Here is a 15007-nt window from a genome sequence, read left to right on the forward strand (position 1 = left end):
GGGGGGGTCAGACCCACCGTTTGTACAAAATTAAGTCCTCTTCACCAAAGGATGCTTTAAACCAAATACCAAAATTTGTCCATCATAGTTGACTTACTGTTTACTGTTCTCATAACTGAAACTTTATACAGGTATGATATTCAGCAGTTTAATACTCACATTTACATCAACCACACGCTGCTTTGCTAAGCACAAATCTATGAACTTTTGTGCATCCTCTCTTAGTAAAATGTTATCGGGTGACATTGATCCATAGGTTCTTGCCACGGATTCTTTAGCCTCCTGAAACACCAACCATAGAGTTATCAGAAGCAAAATGTTTCAGTGATTTGCTTACATAAATATCAAGGACACGCTGATTTTCTTTGCATAAATAGTAAATCTTAATTGGCATCATGATAGTACTATTCTCCCACTGAACCTTGTACAAAGGTATTGAAGACTTTTTTCTGAGTGTCATGAAATGATAACCAAAGACGGCAATGAAATATAATAATCTTTTTTGCAAAGGTTTATGTTTTTATTTATTTCATTCCAAATGGCCCACTCACATGTGAGCTAATATTTTTATACTCTAGTCATTAATTTATTTTTTAAAAAACAAGAGGCTCAATGGGCCTGCATCGCTCACCTGGTATTAGTTTCACAATTGTAGCCTTAAAAGTGAACTAAAATAAAGCTACAGGCAAAATATCAGTATTTATGACAATAAGAAATTCAAAAGAACCTGTTATAAATCCTGTTAAAAGATTTAAACCCATTTGCCCCTGTGACTTTGAAAGTCGAACGAAGTCATTATGTTGAACAAACTTTATAGCCCTTCATCTCAGCATGCAATTTGCAAAATATCACACTAGACCTTTTGTTTATTGAGATTAGGTCATTTATGGGTATACACATTTGACCAAAAAATACCTTGAAAGTGGGTCAAGGTCATTCAAATTAAAACACTTGATAGCCCTTCATCTAAGCATGTTACTGGCCAAATATCAACACTTTTAGCTTTTTCGTTATTCAAAAGAAGTTGTTTAAAAGTTTAAAACATATTTGACACCTATGACCTTGAATAAACGTCAAGGTCATTCATTTGAACAAACTTAGTAGCCCTTCATCCCAGCATGTTATGGGCCAAATATCAACATTCTGAGCCATTTGGTTATTGAGAAGAAATTGTTTAAAGATTTTATACATATTTGACCCCCGTGACCTTGAATATGAGTCATATTGATTCATTTGAACAAACTTTGTAGCTGTTCATGCCAGCATGTTACTGGCCAAATATCATCATCCTGGGCCTTTTGGTTATGTAGAAGTTTTTTTGTTTTTTTAACATATTTGACCACTGTGACCTTGAAAATGAGCGAAGGTCATTCATTTGAACAAGAAATAATAATAATAATTTGAGGTTCTTACATATGTATATACCGCTTTATCACAACTTAGTTCATAGGCTGTCTCAAGGCGGTTCACAAATTAACAAACTTGGTAAGTCCTTCATCCCAGCATGCTACTGGCTAAATATCATCACCCTAGGCGTCTTGGTTATTCAGAAGAAGTAGTTTAAAGTAAAAAGTTGACGCTGGACGTACGCCGCACCATGGCATAATATAAGCTCACTAGGCCCTTTAGACCAGGTGAGCTAATGAATATATAAATCGTACATTTTACACAATTAGATGTTTTGCCTTTTATTTAATATGGTATGACTTTTAATAAACCCATCCATTTTTAATGCAGTTCAGTGAAAATGCAAACAAACGTGCCTTCATTGTCCTGTTATAACCTTTCCCCTACTTTAATTTAGAGATTATCTATTGGCCTCTAGGCTAATTGAAGGATAAGTGTGGTAATCCTGGTAGTTATGCCTGAACTGCAAATATTAACGGTTGTCTTATACATATTTTTATATATGAATTGTTAGAATCTACGTACCTTGATGCAGTGCTCCCTGAATAACTTGACGATGTTCAATCAGGCCTTTTGTCCGTGAGGACCTGTCCAGATCAGGGTTGCCATATCACTCCCATCAGACATATTCCCTGCTTTTTGCCCGAGCATGAAGTGAACTTTGATTCCATCTTGGTTGTAGACCTCTAGCAGTGTTGGTATCACAAAGGTTGCTGGAAATGTGAAGTATCAACATGGTCATGACAATAACATTTAAAACTTTTCTGTTACAGTTATTGAGTAAGTAGATATTTATGTATGTTTTTGTGAATTTAAGAAAATTTGCATGAATGTTGTATAATTAATAGAGATATTGTTACATAGTAACCGAAACAATAAAACCCTATAACACCAGTCCTGTCAATGGATTATTACATAACATCATTAAAGATATAATAAACAAATTAAACCAAACAAAAGTACAGGGCTTGGTATAGATGTTGTAAATTGAAAGTTGTCACCCTTGGACCATTAGCTGTAAATATTTTATAAATTGATTATGATTATATAAATATTACACTCATTAGAGTGTGACAGTGCCTATGGTCACCCCGAGGGTATAACTGTCACCAGAGGGGTGACCCTAGGCACTGTACGTCACACTCTAATGAGTGTAGTATTTATTTTATTATACTGAAAGTCCTTAATTAACAAAGTTTTGAAAGTAACAAATACACGTAAATTGCATTTCCATTAACAGTGAACTTTTCAAGCTTTAACAATAAAGTAAGTGTTTTTAATACCATGGCCACTATAACAATTGAATTGTTGACATTGACGAACGGGTTATCAAACAGTTTTTTCCTATCATCATCAGTGATTGTGTCCTTGTGTTTCACTGCCCGGAAACCTCGTCTTTTTCATTTCAATCACAACTGCTTTGTACACTTGTTCGTTTGACGGTACCGGCTGCATGCTTTTAGAGTCCTTATCCGTCAAAAAATTATCCAAATCACCAAACTTGACATATGCAAATCTTGCTATTTTTTACTTCACGTAAGCTCTAACTGGGAATATATGTATAATTTACTTTTCACCTCAACTATTAATGATTAATGTTAATCAAATAACCACTTAGACAACCCTTTGTATGTCCATGATCTTGTCAGAATTTGTTCAAACGCTACTGAGCTGACAGCAGAGGATATTTTCAAGTCCTACAGTCAGTCAGAATAAAATCTGTGTATTTTTTAAAGAAAATATGTAACTGCACAAAGTAGAACCTGTTACATAACAAGCTGTACAACACATGTGGACTAAATGTTTTTATTATCTTCCCGTTGTGACCGAGACAGTCAGGGTCCATACCTCGAGTAGAACTTCTTTGTAAGATCTTTCTTTAATTTAACAAATGTCCTTTTTAACACAGTTCTGGAACACGACAGCAAATCTGCAAGCTCATAGATTATATAGAGTTACAACATCAAACACATAGTTCTAAAATACACCAAGTGCTGTACCCGGGCCATCACAGGCCCCTCCGGCCGAGGCCTTTCCTGGCCTCAATCCTGCGAGGCTCACATTCTCAAACCTCGAATCCCGACTCTCAACTCTGGACTCTCACTCCTAACTCCCATACTACCTATGAAATTTTCCCCAAGTACTTTTAACAATCTATACAAAATTAACTTCTCATGAGTAGGTACCACCCACTGTACTACAAAAGTAATGAGGCAAGTGCAGCAATTTTAATCTAACTTCTAATCTAACTTTTAAGCTTACTTTTCCCTTCCAAAACAACAATGCTAAATGTACCATATGGCAATGACAGTTATCCTGTCTGATTTGGGGAGTTCACACTCTCGTTCCTATCTCTATGTCATCCATGACGAACCTGGTCACCACTAGATGGATAGCCCTGTAACATTATATAATTATCTTCAATTCAACAGTCCCCAGCTGTCAATCAATGCTCGTCGTTACCCAAATCGTAATATTTGACCTCAAATGTACTATTAACCGAAGTGTTGCTCTCTATTGATACCCACTGTCTTACATGTTATAAGATGGTGCCCTTCTTTATCATTAAGTATTTAATTACAGCCCATTTTGTTACAAACCCTGAAAAACTTAAATAGTAAAATTCTTTTCCTACAGATCTGTATAATCACATATATTATGTGACATTAATCATATATAGAGTGGGGTCAGGTATAACTAGAGGCAATTATTGAACACCACTAAAATCACATTTATTCTTGTTGTTTTAAGAGCATGTCAACATATCAGCATTCCGGAGCCCTGAAAATATTGTCCGCTTGCAATGTGGATGAAAAAAACACCCTCTGCATGAAGAGAGCTAAACCAATGAACATCCATATAAATGGAAAGGACACAACTTTTGACAATGAATGCATAGTTATGGAATAAGAGAAACTATTAGCTAATATATGTCACTATACTCGTCTGAATGCATAAATGCACACGTTTTTGTTGTTAAAAGGTTTCCTTCAAGTGTTCAGTAATACCCGACCACACTCTATATATTTTCCAGTACACCACCCTGAACATTAGGAGGCATGGTAGTCTAGTGGTAGGACGCCGGGCTCGTGATCGAATGGTTGCTGGTTCGAGTCATGTCACAGTACTGTGTAGTATCTTTGAGCAAAATACTTTACTCAGCTGGTTCCAGTCTACTTAGCTGTAAATGAGTATGTGGTTGGGCAGTGCTAGAATTGTTAAATGTGAGTACCAAAATAGCAGCACCAGCTGTATGCTCCCCAGGGAGTTGAGAAAGATATTGGCTGGTTGCAAAGGCCCTATAACCCTGGGTAATAATCTGTGAATCGTTTTGAGCATTTAATACCCCTTTAAAAAAAACCATATCAAATTTACAAAAAAATGTCAGGACCTGCTCAGCGGATGATGAGCTCAGTTCCCGGGGTTTTATGCATACCTGCTGCGATGGACTCATTTTCACCATTTCTATCCCATGCTGTCAGAACCTTGGTCGGACTATTGTGCTGATCAAACTGCAAGGCACTGAAATAACAAAACAAAAAAAGGAGATAACTCTTTAACTTCATACAAATAAGAAAATGGAGATAGCTCCTCCTGAACATCGTCCGGACAAAAGGAGGAGATAACTCTTGTTGAAACGTTTCAAAATGATAAATAAGGGGAGGTAACTCCTCCTGAAAATTATCAAAATTATTAAAATCTACTCCATTCTAAAGGATTTATGTTAATGCTAGATGTTAACTACATAAAATCATTAGATATATCAGTTCTGTCAGTTTTTAAGGAAAATAATTAAAGTTTACAATGCATTGAAATCAAGTGTAATCCTTATTTATCTTGTGAAGGAATTGAGTATGATCACTTACCTTATGAAGAGGTTAAGTCTTAGCTTTACTTAACTTGTATAGGAGCTCGAGTCATTCTAATCTCTACTCACCCTGTGTAGGGGTTAGGTCTTATTTTTACTTCTACTGTGTAGGATTATTCTAACCATTACTTGCCCTGTGTAAGGGTTAAGTCTAATCTTTAATTACCCTGTGTAGGGGTTAAATATAATCTTTACTTACCCTGTGTAAGGGTTTAATCTTATCTTTGCTCATCCTGCGTAGGGGTTAAGTGTAATCTTAACTTACCCTGTGTAGGGGTTAAGTGTAATCTTTACTCACCCTGTGTAGGGGTCAAGTGTAATCTTAACTTACCCTGTGTATGGGTTAAGTGTAATCTTAACTTACCCTGTGTAAGGGTTAAGTGTAATCTTTACTTACCCTGTGTAAGGGTTAAGTGTAATCTTAACTTACCCTGTGTATGGGTTAAGTGTAATCTTAACTTACCCTGTGTATGGGTTAAATATAATCTTAACTTACCCTGTGTAGGGGTTAAGTGTAATCTTTACTCACCCTGTGTAGAGGTTAAGTGTAATCTTAACTTACCCTGTGTAAGGGTTAAGTGTAATCTTAAGTTACCCTGTGTATGGGTTAAGTGTAATCTTAAGTTACCCTGTGTATGGGTTAAGTGTAATCATAACTTACCCTGTGTATGGGTTAAGTGTAATCTTAAGTTACCCTGTGTATGGGTTAAGTGTAATCTTAACTTACCCTGTGTAGGGGTTAAGTGTAATCTTTACTCACCCTGTGTAGGGGTTAAGTGTAATCTTAACTTACCCCATGTAAGGGTTAAGTGTAATCTTAACTCACCCTGTGTAGGGGTTAAATATAATCTTAACTTACCCCGTGTAAGGGTTAAGTGTAATCTTAACTTTCCCTGTGTAAGGGTTGAGTGAAATCTTAACTTGCCCGGTGTAAGGTTAAGTGTAATATTTACTCACCCTGTGTAGGGAATAAGTGTAATCTTTACTTACCCTGTGTAGGGGTTATATGTAATCTTAACTTACCCTGTGTACGGGTTAAGTGTAATCTTAACTTTCCCTGTGTAAGGGTTGAGTGAAATCTTAACTTGCCCGGTGTAAGGTTAAGTGTAATATTTACTCACCCTGTGTAGGGAATAAGTGTAATCTTTACTTACCCTGTGCAGGGGATATATGTAATCTTAACTTACCCTGTGTAAGGGTTGAGTCTGACTCTTCGTCTTTGAGGCAGCAACATATGCATGTTTCCAGTTAGCCCTCCACTACTGTCAAAGTGCAGGTCAAGTGTTTTGGAACAAATGTCACTCTCAAGACCAGATCTGTAAATAATAGCTATATAATTATAAATAAAACCCCAACATTTTAGCAGGAGAGAGATAGTTCTTGTCCATCCTTGCTCTTCTCCATAGATACATTATGCAATCACATTGATGCTTAGATACAACAATCTAAATTACTAAAACAAATAAAATTAGCTATTTATGTTATCGTAATCCAATGATAAATTCTATACATTTATGCAACCATACAGATACCTAGGAATGACATTAATAAAATGGTCAACAAATGCATATTTATCAATTTTTACTCTACATGTACCTTTTTTAATATCTTATAATTCACAGATGTGTGGACATTTCGAGTCTTCGTGATCATGATAACAAAGATAAATGATACAGAGGTAACAGTACTTGAAACCTTACCCTGGAAAAACTTTAAGATGCTGAAGCTGCATTCTCCATAACACAGGAAGGAACTGGACGTTATTGTCCACTTCCTTCACCATGGTAACCAAGGGTCTCCAGGGGTTACATTTGGCCCCTTCTCCACTGAGGGACACCATCGCTCTACCATCCGAAGCCATGGAGTCCTCCATGCTGAAATATACAAGGAAGAGATGAAGCAGAGAATTCTACAACTTTGGAATTGATAGGCACTACAGTCATGGGACATTAGTATTCGTCGTTTCCAAGATGGCGTTGCATTGTTTATATATCTAAGGGTAGATTCAAACTCGCATTTTAAGGCGATAGAAGAAGAAATTTACCTCAATATTTTGTCAAATTGCCTTACCTATTATGGTTGGAATTGTGTTGTACAACCTCCTTATATACTCTACAGGAATGTTTTGTTAAAGTCAGTGAGTTTCATTAAAAAAGCTTGACGCAGGTAGTGTTGTTTGTGGCGGCGGCTTCTAGGTCACGTTTGATCTTAAGTCACGTTTTGTTTATATTTAAATCAGGCGATTGGGCTGGCCATCCTGTACAATTTATTCCATTATCCATTTTCCTCCTTGTAATCATTCACTATCGAGGCCCGATCTACAGGGGCGTTATAGATTAATTATCTGTCTAAATGAAATACATATGCAATGTTCATGAAATGCCGGTAAAGTACCAACCACAAATTGATGTCAATAATCTAAAACTATTTATTAGCTAACACCATTGTAATATAAGCGACCCAAGATCATCAAAGATAGATTCTGCCTCATTGGAGGGCACACAAGATAGCTTCTGCCTCATTGAAGGGCACACAAGATAGCTTCTGCCTCATTGTAGGGCACACAAGATAGCTTCTGCCTCAATGGAGGGCGCACAAGATAGCTTCTGCCTCAATGGAGGGCACACAAGATAGCTTCTGCCTCAATGGAGGGCACATAAGATAGCTTCTGCCTCAACGGAGGGCACATAAGATAGCTTCTGCCTCAACGGAGGGCACATAAGATAGCTTCTGCCTCAACGGAGGGCACATAAGATAGCTTCTGCCTCAACGGAGGGCACATAAGATAGCTTCTGCCTCATTGGAGGGCACAAAAGATAGCTTCTGCCTCATTGGAGGGCACAAAAGATAGCTTCTGCCTCATTGGAGGGCACATAAGATAGCTTCTGCTTCAATGGAGGGCAAATAAGATAGCTTCTGCCTCAATGGAGGGCACATAAGATAGCTTCTGCCTCATTGGAGGGCACATAAGATAGCTTCTGCTTCAATGGAGGGCACATAAGATAGCTTCTGCCTCAATAGAGGGCACACAAGATAGCTTCTGCCTCAATGGAGGGCACATAAGATAGCTTCTGCCTCAACGGAGGGCACATAAGATAGCTTCTGCCTCAACGGAGGGCACATAAGATAGCTTCTGCCTCATTGGAGGGCACATAAGATAGCTTCTGCCTCAATAGAGGGCACACAAGATAGCTTCTGCCTCATTGGAGGGCACACAAGAAAGCTTCTGCCTCATTGGAGGGCACACAAGATAGCTTCTGTGTGTGTAATGAAGCTTGCACAATCATTTCCTTTTCCTCTGAGCTGAATTCTTTGCTTTTCCGACCCATGTTTTCAACCAGTGTTTATATATATACACACGCACACGTCAGTATGACGTCGTGAATATGTCATATGATGCTATGGTCTATTTCAGAGAAAGGGTTTATGATATTTCCTGTTTCTATGTATAGGGCACTTAAAAATGAATGCAAGATGCAAATAGGAATACGAATATGGAAAAGCACATAGTTTCCTAACTATCACAACGACGAATACTTGTGTCCCATGACTATACAATTTGTATATATCTGACCAAGGGCAAATATATCTGTTCTAACTCCAGGCAATTTATACACACAGCATGACACAATAAAGTAAAGTGGTACTGGATAGACATCTGAATTTGCCTTATTGAAAATACATTTATTACCTGTCTTTTAGCATGTACCGCCGAAAATCTCTTTGGATGGAAGATTGTGGTATGTCCTTTACATTGTACTACCTAAGGTATGAAAATAAGTCATGACCCCTATGATATAAGTACCCTTACCAAGGGCAAATAAACCCTAAGGTATATGTACCCTTTCACATAATCCCAGTAGACTGTGTGTGCCTGCTTTTCCTCCCCTAACAGGGCATGAACCAGGCTGAGGTAGTAGAGGAGTTTAGGGTCAGAGGTTGAAAGATCAATCAACATTGGCTTGGCTTGCTCCAACCATTCTCTTCCTGAAAGTAACAAACACTTCATTACATTTCAAGAAGTGACGTCATTCAATAGTCACCACTAACTGGTTCAGAGATATCTAGCTTACCTTTACCCAGCCTCCATAATGAAACAAGAGCTGTTGGAGAACAGCATTGCTCGCCTGTTGGTGATATATGTTGTAAGATAGGAAATATCAATAGAAACACGTATACAGTAAAACCTTGATAAAATGCTTGTCATTTCATTTGCCACCTCACTTACCGCCAACATATTTCAGGTCCCTTAATTATGCCCAGGCGATGAGATTTTTGGCCAAAATCCGCTGGCATAAGGACGCTGGGAGATTATCGGCCACTTTTGGGCTATTTTTAGACGCTGCACAGGTCGCCGGGAGCTTTAAGTGTGGAGATAAAAGTTGCCGGTGTCTGTCCGATTTTTTCTTACCCAAACTCATCGGAACCTAACCGGCAGTCTCCCGTAAGAGCACTGCAAATATCGCGGATTTGAGTAGATGATAGAAGAAAAAAAAGTTTAATCAAGGTTACAGCATTTAATAAGATTTAAAATAGCTAAACAATGGATACAAAAACGGTATTAAGAATGTAAATAAAATTAAAAAGCTGCATGTGTAACATACTTGTTGTTTTGACATAGTCCTCCATACTATGATTGGCTACGTTAATTTTAGAAAATATCAAAACGAGAGGAACTCTTTGATCATTTCAAATGAAGAAAATCTTGAATCCTTGTTATCATAATGTTGATTGATAACGAAATTCACAATCACACCGTATTCAAGTTTGAATATCTTCAAAAAGGTCAGGAATCCGCTATGTGATTTCCACTTAATATTGCGATGCCGTAATATGTTTTAACACACCCAGTGAATTAACACTTCTGCCAAATCATCGATGTCAAAAAATATTATGAAAAAAACAATATATACACAAAAAGATATGCAGCTACAACAGAGTAACAATACAGTTACTTTATAATACTGCCGTTAATCCTCTAATTAAGCACAATGAGCGTGGATTGCAGTCTGTGCCTCGAGACATATCGACGGCAGTGCCAGTGTGATACACAGGTAAAATATCTGTCACAACTGTTCGACGAAAAGATAGGATTAACACTATGACCATGAAGAGCCAGGAACAATTTTATGTTCGAGGAATACAGGGTATTCGAGGAATAACGGTTTAATTCAGGGTTACTTTACAAAGAATATGTATGAAGATGGTCGGGACAAAACAAACTTTTCCACGAATGAATTAGGGGTATTCGAGTAAACCGAGTTGAAGGAAGTTGGGTTTTACTGTAGTTTAAAAAAGTAAAATGGGATTTTTTTCCATTTTTACGTATATTGCAGGTGAAAACATTACATTTTTACCTTGAACTGATCCACAGTGAGTACAAAAATAAGTGTCAATAATATGTCGCTCCAGACCGTCGACCTTGTGGCTGTATTTATTGGTCTTCACAACATTCCAAGCCTGCGCTGATTGCTTCCCTTTCTGAGGTGTCAGGATCCTGAAAAGATAATAGTAATTTGATATTAGAATCAATTAACATTGTGTTATATAAAGCATGTAAAATACTTTGATCTTTTTACTTTTGCTCTCAATTATTATCAGTAAAATATTACTGGAATAATAGTCAACATATTGACAGGTATTATGACTGAAATTACCAGTTGAAGAATAAGTTACTTACCAAGGTATATGAAATTTGGTTGATTATTTTGCCAATATTTTTTTTCACCTTTGTATACATGCATGCTTATATTAAATTATATCTATTCTACCATTTACCATCTATCAAAGTATTATGAAATGTGCTTTCATGTTAACTTCAGTGTCTCTTGGACAACACAATAATGTATAGTTGTTTAATATCAAGGATGTAAAATTTCACGATTTTAACTGGAACTCCATTGCTGTGGTTTTCTTTTGCAAATCATAATTTCTGTAAGTTAGAGTCTGTTTCAGAACACCTCGCAAATAGTTCAGAGCGCTTATTAAATTCAATTGTGTATCATTTGATGAGTTTTTCTCTTCTATATATGGACCTGGTGAACTTTGAGAAATTCATTAGTTTGTTACAATCTCGGGTAGAGCCTGCGGCGGTCGGTATGGGAATTGTTTTGGTCGACAGTAACATTGAACTGGTTTTGGACACCATGCTGTCGGAAAAGCAGGCCATGATCTCCATATTCACAACATTTTTTTATTGAATTTGGCATTTCTCACATAACGTGTCAAGGTGACCATGAATATTACCAAGAAGCCCATGGGCCTAAACGGTCGCCTGGCATGTTTGCATTGTACATTGGTGGCGGGAAATTTACATTAGACCAATATTCATTTATAGAATACTCCTAGGATTTACTTTAGTGGCAACGGTTGTCGAATCCATTTGCATTTTGACCAATCAGAAGCCTGCAATGTTGCCCCTTCTGTGGCCCCAGGGACTTAATTAGAACAAATTTGAATATTCATCCACAAGGCATCATGCATGCAAAATAACAGACTTGTGCCATTTTTGGTTCTTGAGAAGATATTTTTTTAAATTATCCACTTTTTTTTCAATTTATGCCCCTTTTTGGCCCAAAAGACTCCAAAATTTTGGTTTCAATAACAAATGATCCTTTCAAAACACTTGCCATCAAGTTCCTGTTGGTCAAATACCCATAACTACTAATTTTCAGAGAATTATTGTATAATATCTAAATTTGACCAATCAAAGGCCACCACTCAGTAATGAAGGAAAAATATTTTTCAAAACACCCATCATTTAATTCAGTATACCCAATTACCCCTATATACCAATTTTCAACAAAATCTGACTACATCTAAATTTTGACCAATCAAAAGCCTACATTGTGGCCCCTTCCATAGCCCTCAGGGACTTGACTTGAACAAACTTGAATCTACATCCCCAATGCATCATGCATGCAAAACAACAAACCTGTGGCACTTATGATTTTTGAGAAGAAGATTTTTTAAAAATTGACATTTTTTTTTCAATTTTTTGCCCTCCATTTGAACAAATCTAAATCCTGTTGCCATGCTGATCACTTGTGCGAAGTGACATCAAATTTGGACCAGCAGTTTTCAAAAAGAAGTCGAAAATGTAAAATGTTAATGCACGACGGACAACAACGCACAAAGACGGATTGCAATAGCGTCACCTTGACCTGAATGGTCAGGTGACCTAATAAAATGCATGATAAAAATCGTAACCATTATGCCAACATCAATACCTACCCCTGGTCATAGAGGTTAGCAACCAACATCAATACCTACCCCTGGTCATAGAGGTTAGCAACCAACATCAACATTTGTGTGGTGACTTCGTCTCTGTAAACACTGTTCTTGCCATCCATTAGCACAGCATCAGAAGCCAGTCTGTAGAATTTTGCTGCTGTTTCCATGGCACCAATCTGGGCATGCATACGGCCCACCTCATTGAGGTACAAACCTTTAAGGCTTTCTATCAAAAAACGTAACACATAATACATACACATGTAACATAATACATACACATACATGTAACTTAGTACCATACAGTCTCCTATACCTGCTAATCTTGGTTATATTCTATTGTTGAAATATTGATCAATTAGCCAAAATTCAAATAAAAAATCTTGATAACTTCTTGATTGTGCTTTTTTGATAATTTTCAATGGGAAGCTTACTGATGTATGCAGTTAGTGTTTAACTGGAAAACTCATTGTTGTATGCAGTTCTGCAAGATTGAATTAGAAAGCTCACTACACTGTCAGTTCTGCTTGTATGGGAAAGCTCACTGTAGTATCCAGTTAAATTGGAAAACTCATTGCTTTATGCAGTTCTGATTTAATGAGGAAGTTCGTTGTTGTATGTAGTAATCTGCTTTTAAGAATTGCTATTACAATCAAATTTAACATGTAACATCAGTACTCCATCACACCTTTGGTTGAACTCTGTGAAAGTGACATGAAATACTCGGTCGCTTGATGGAGGTCTCCTCTGGCCCACAAGGCATATGGCACAACATCGTCAAAACAGTGAGACACCACAGTGGGGAATCTGTTGAATTATAATATGCATTACCAGGGTGAAAAAATCTCAACGAGGGATTAGGGTCCTGACTATTAATGTGGAATGAAAACTTACTGTGTTTACCGACATCTAAAACTGTCTGTCAGTGGAGTGTTGTATAAACTAGAGTTGTAAGCCAAAGGCTAACATATACCCCCGCTCCTATATATACCAGAACTGTAAGCTTAAGGCTTACTAATTAGGCAAAGCATTGCAAAGCAATCCATAGTCTCCCACCAGTTATGATTTCTTTATTGACTGAGCTGTACACTTATTATAGTATATAGGTCACTGACATACTTTCTGTACCTTTTCCCAATGCAAAAACATACTTGCAAACCAAATCTTGTGAGCCTGAATAAACAAGTTTTGCTGAAATCGTCCTAGTAGTTAAGGAAGAGATTTGAGGACAATTTTTTTTGAACAAAGGGCCATAACTTCTTAAAAAGGGTCAGAATGAAGAAAATACTACCATGATGCCCGACAACAGGGAGTAATGACCATATCTGTAAACTTTCATTGAAATCGGCCCAGTAGATTAGGAGGCTGACAGACAAAGTTTTTTTTTCAACAAAAGGCCACAACTCCTTTTAAAAGGGTCGGAATGTAAAAAGTACTACTTGAATGCACAACGTCAGGGGGCAGTTACCATATCTGTAAACTCTCTTTGAAATTGGCCCAGTAGATCAGGAGAAGCTGTCAGGACAAGGATTTTTCAACAAAGGGCAATAACTTCATAAACAAGACGCCCATGGGCCTTAACGGTCACCTGAGTCCTAAAGTATGAATTTTTGTTGTTGAAATATGAAGTGGAGATAATGATGTCAATCATCCCTACCAAAACTTGAATAATTTTTTTTTAAGTATAACTTTAAGTTAAGTTTGTCAGGACAATGAGTTGATCATTCCTCCCAAGTTTCAGTTAAATGGGCCCAGTAGAACTTGACTTTAAGTTTGAAATAGTTTTTCAAAATGGCGGCCGTGGCGGCCATATTGGATTTCTGATCGACCCAAAAAATAACAACACTTTGTCAGGACCACGAGTTGATCATTCCTACCAAGTTTAAGTTAAATAAGCCCAGTAGAACTTGACTTTAAGTTTGAAATAGTTTTTCAAAATGGCGTCCATATTGGATTTCTCATAACAACACTTGGTCAGGGAGTTGTCAGTAGAATCAATGGAATCCCTTTGACAGTATTTCAGCTTAAGTTGAAAATGTAAAAGGATAGCAATAGGTCACTTGAGGTAAAGCTCAGGTGACCTAAAAAGGGTTAGAAAAAATAATACCTGGATGCACAACATCAGGGGGTAGTTATCATATCTAAAAACTTCTGTTGAAGTTGCCACATACCTAGTCTTGGAGGAGTTTTCTAGAAAAGTGTTTTTTCAATAAAGGGCTAAAAAAGTGTCAAAATGAAAAAAATAATACATGAATGCATAACTTCAGGCGGTAATTATTACATCTGGAAGGTTTCGTTGAAATCTATCCATAACTTTAGAAGGATTTTCTCAACAAAGGGCCATAACTACGTAAACAGACCGACAGACCGACAGACAGACGGACAGATGGACAGATAGACAGACAAGCTGATTCCAGTATACCACCCCTAACTTTGTTGCGGGGGAGAGACAGACAAGCTGATTCCAGTATACCACCCCTAACTTCACTGGCGGGGGGGGGG

General features: G+C 37.3%; 2 protein-coding genes across 2 annotated transcripts in view; both read right to left on the reverse strand.

Moving 5' to 3' along the window:
* LOC110455904 overlaps positions 1 to 1258 on the reverse strand; it is a 15920-nt gene extending 14662 nt beyond the window's left edge. The window contains exons 1-2 of the mRNA XM_021506334.1: positions 1244 to 1258; positions 160 to 282 (exon numbers count right to left, since the gene is read on the reverse strand). Of these exons, the coding sequence (XP_021362009.1) occupies positions 160 to 282; positions 1244 to 1258 (138 nt within the window). The remainder of the gene's footprint in view (positions 1 to 159; positions 283 to 1243) is intronic.
* The window catches only part of LOC110455906, a 24997-nt gene continuing 10187 nt past the window's right edge, over positions 198 to 15007 (reverse strand). The window contains exons 2-10 of the mRNA XM_021506336.1: positions 13194 to 13312; positions 12548 to 12734; positions 10633 to 10772; positions 9118 to 9262; positions 6976 to 7149; positions 6463 to 6591; positions 4844 to 4929; positions 1933 to 2120; positions 198 to 282 (exon numbers count right to left, since the gene is read on the reverse strand). Of these exons, the coding sequence (XP_021362011.1) occupies positions 1972 to 2120; positions 4844 to 4929; positions 6463 to 6591; positions 6976 to 7149; positions 9118 to 9262; positions 10633 to 10772; positions 12548 to 12734; positions 13194 to 13312 (1129 nt within the window). The 3' untranslated portion in view covers positions 198 to 282; positions 1933 to 1971. The remainder of the gene's footprint in view (positions 283 to 1932; positions 2121 to 4843; positions 4930 to 6462; positions 6592 to 6975; positions 7150 to 9117; positions 9263 to 10632; positions 10773 to 12547; positions 12735 to 13193; positions 13313 to 15007) is intronic.

This window comes from Mizuhopecten yessoensis, unplaced genomic scaffold, assembly GCF_002113885.1.
Source record: "Mizuhopecten yessoensis strain PY_sf001 unplaced genomic scaffold, ASM211388v2 scaffold8409, whole genome shotgun sequence".
Taxonomy (NCBI): domain Eukaryota; kingdom Metazoa; phylum Mollusca; class Bivalvia; order Pectinida; family Pectinidae; genus Mizuhopecten; species Mizuhopecten yessoensis.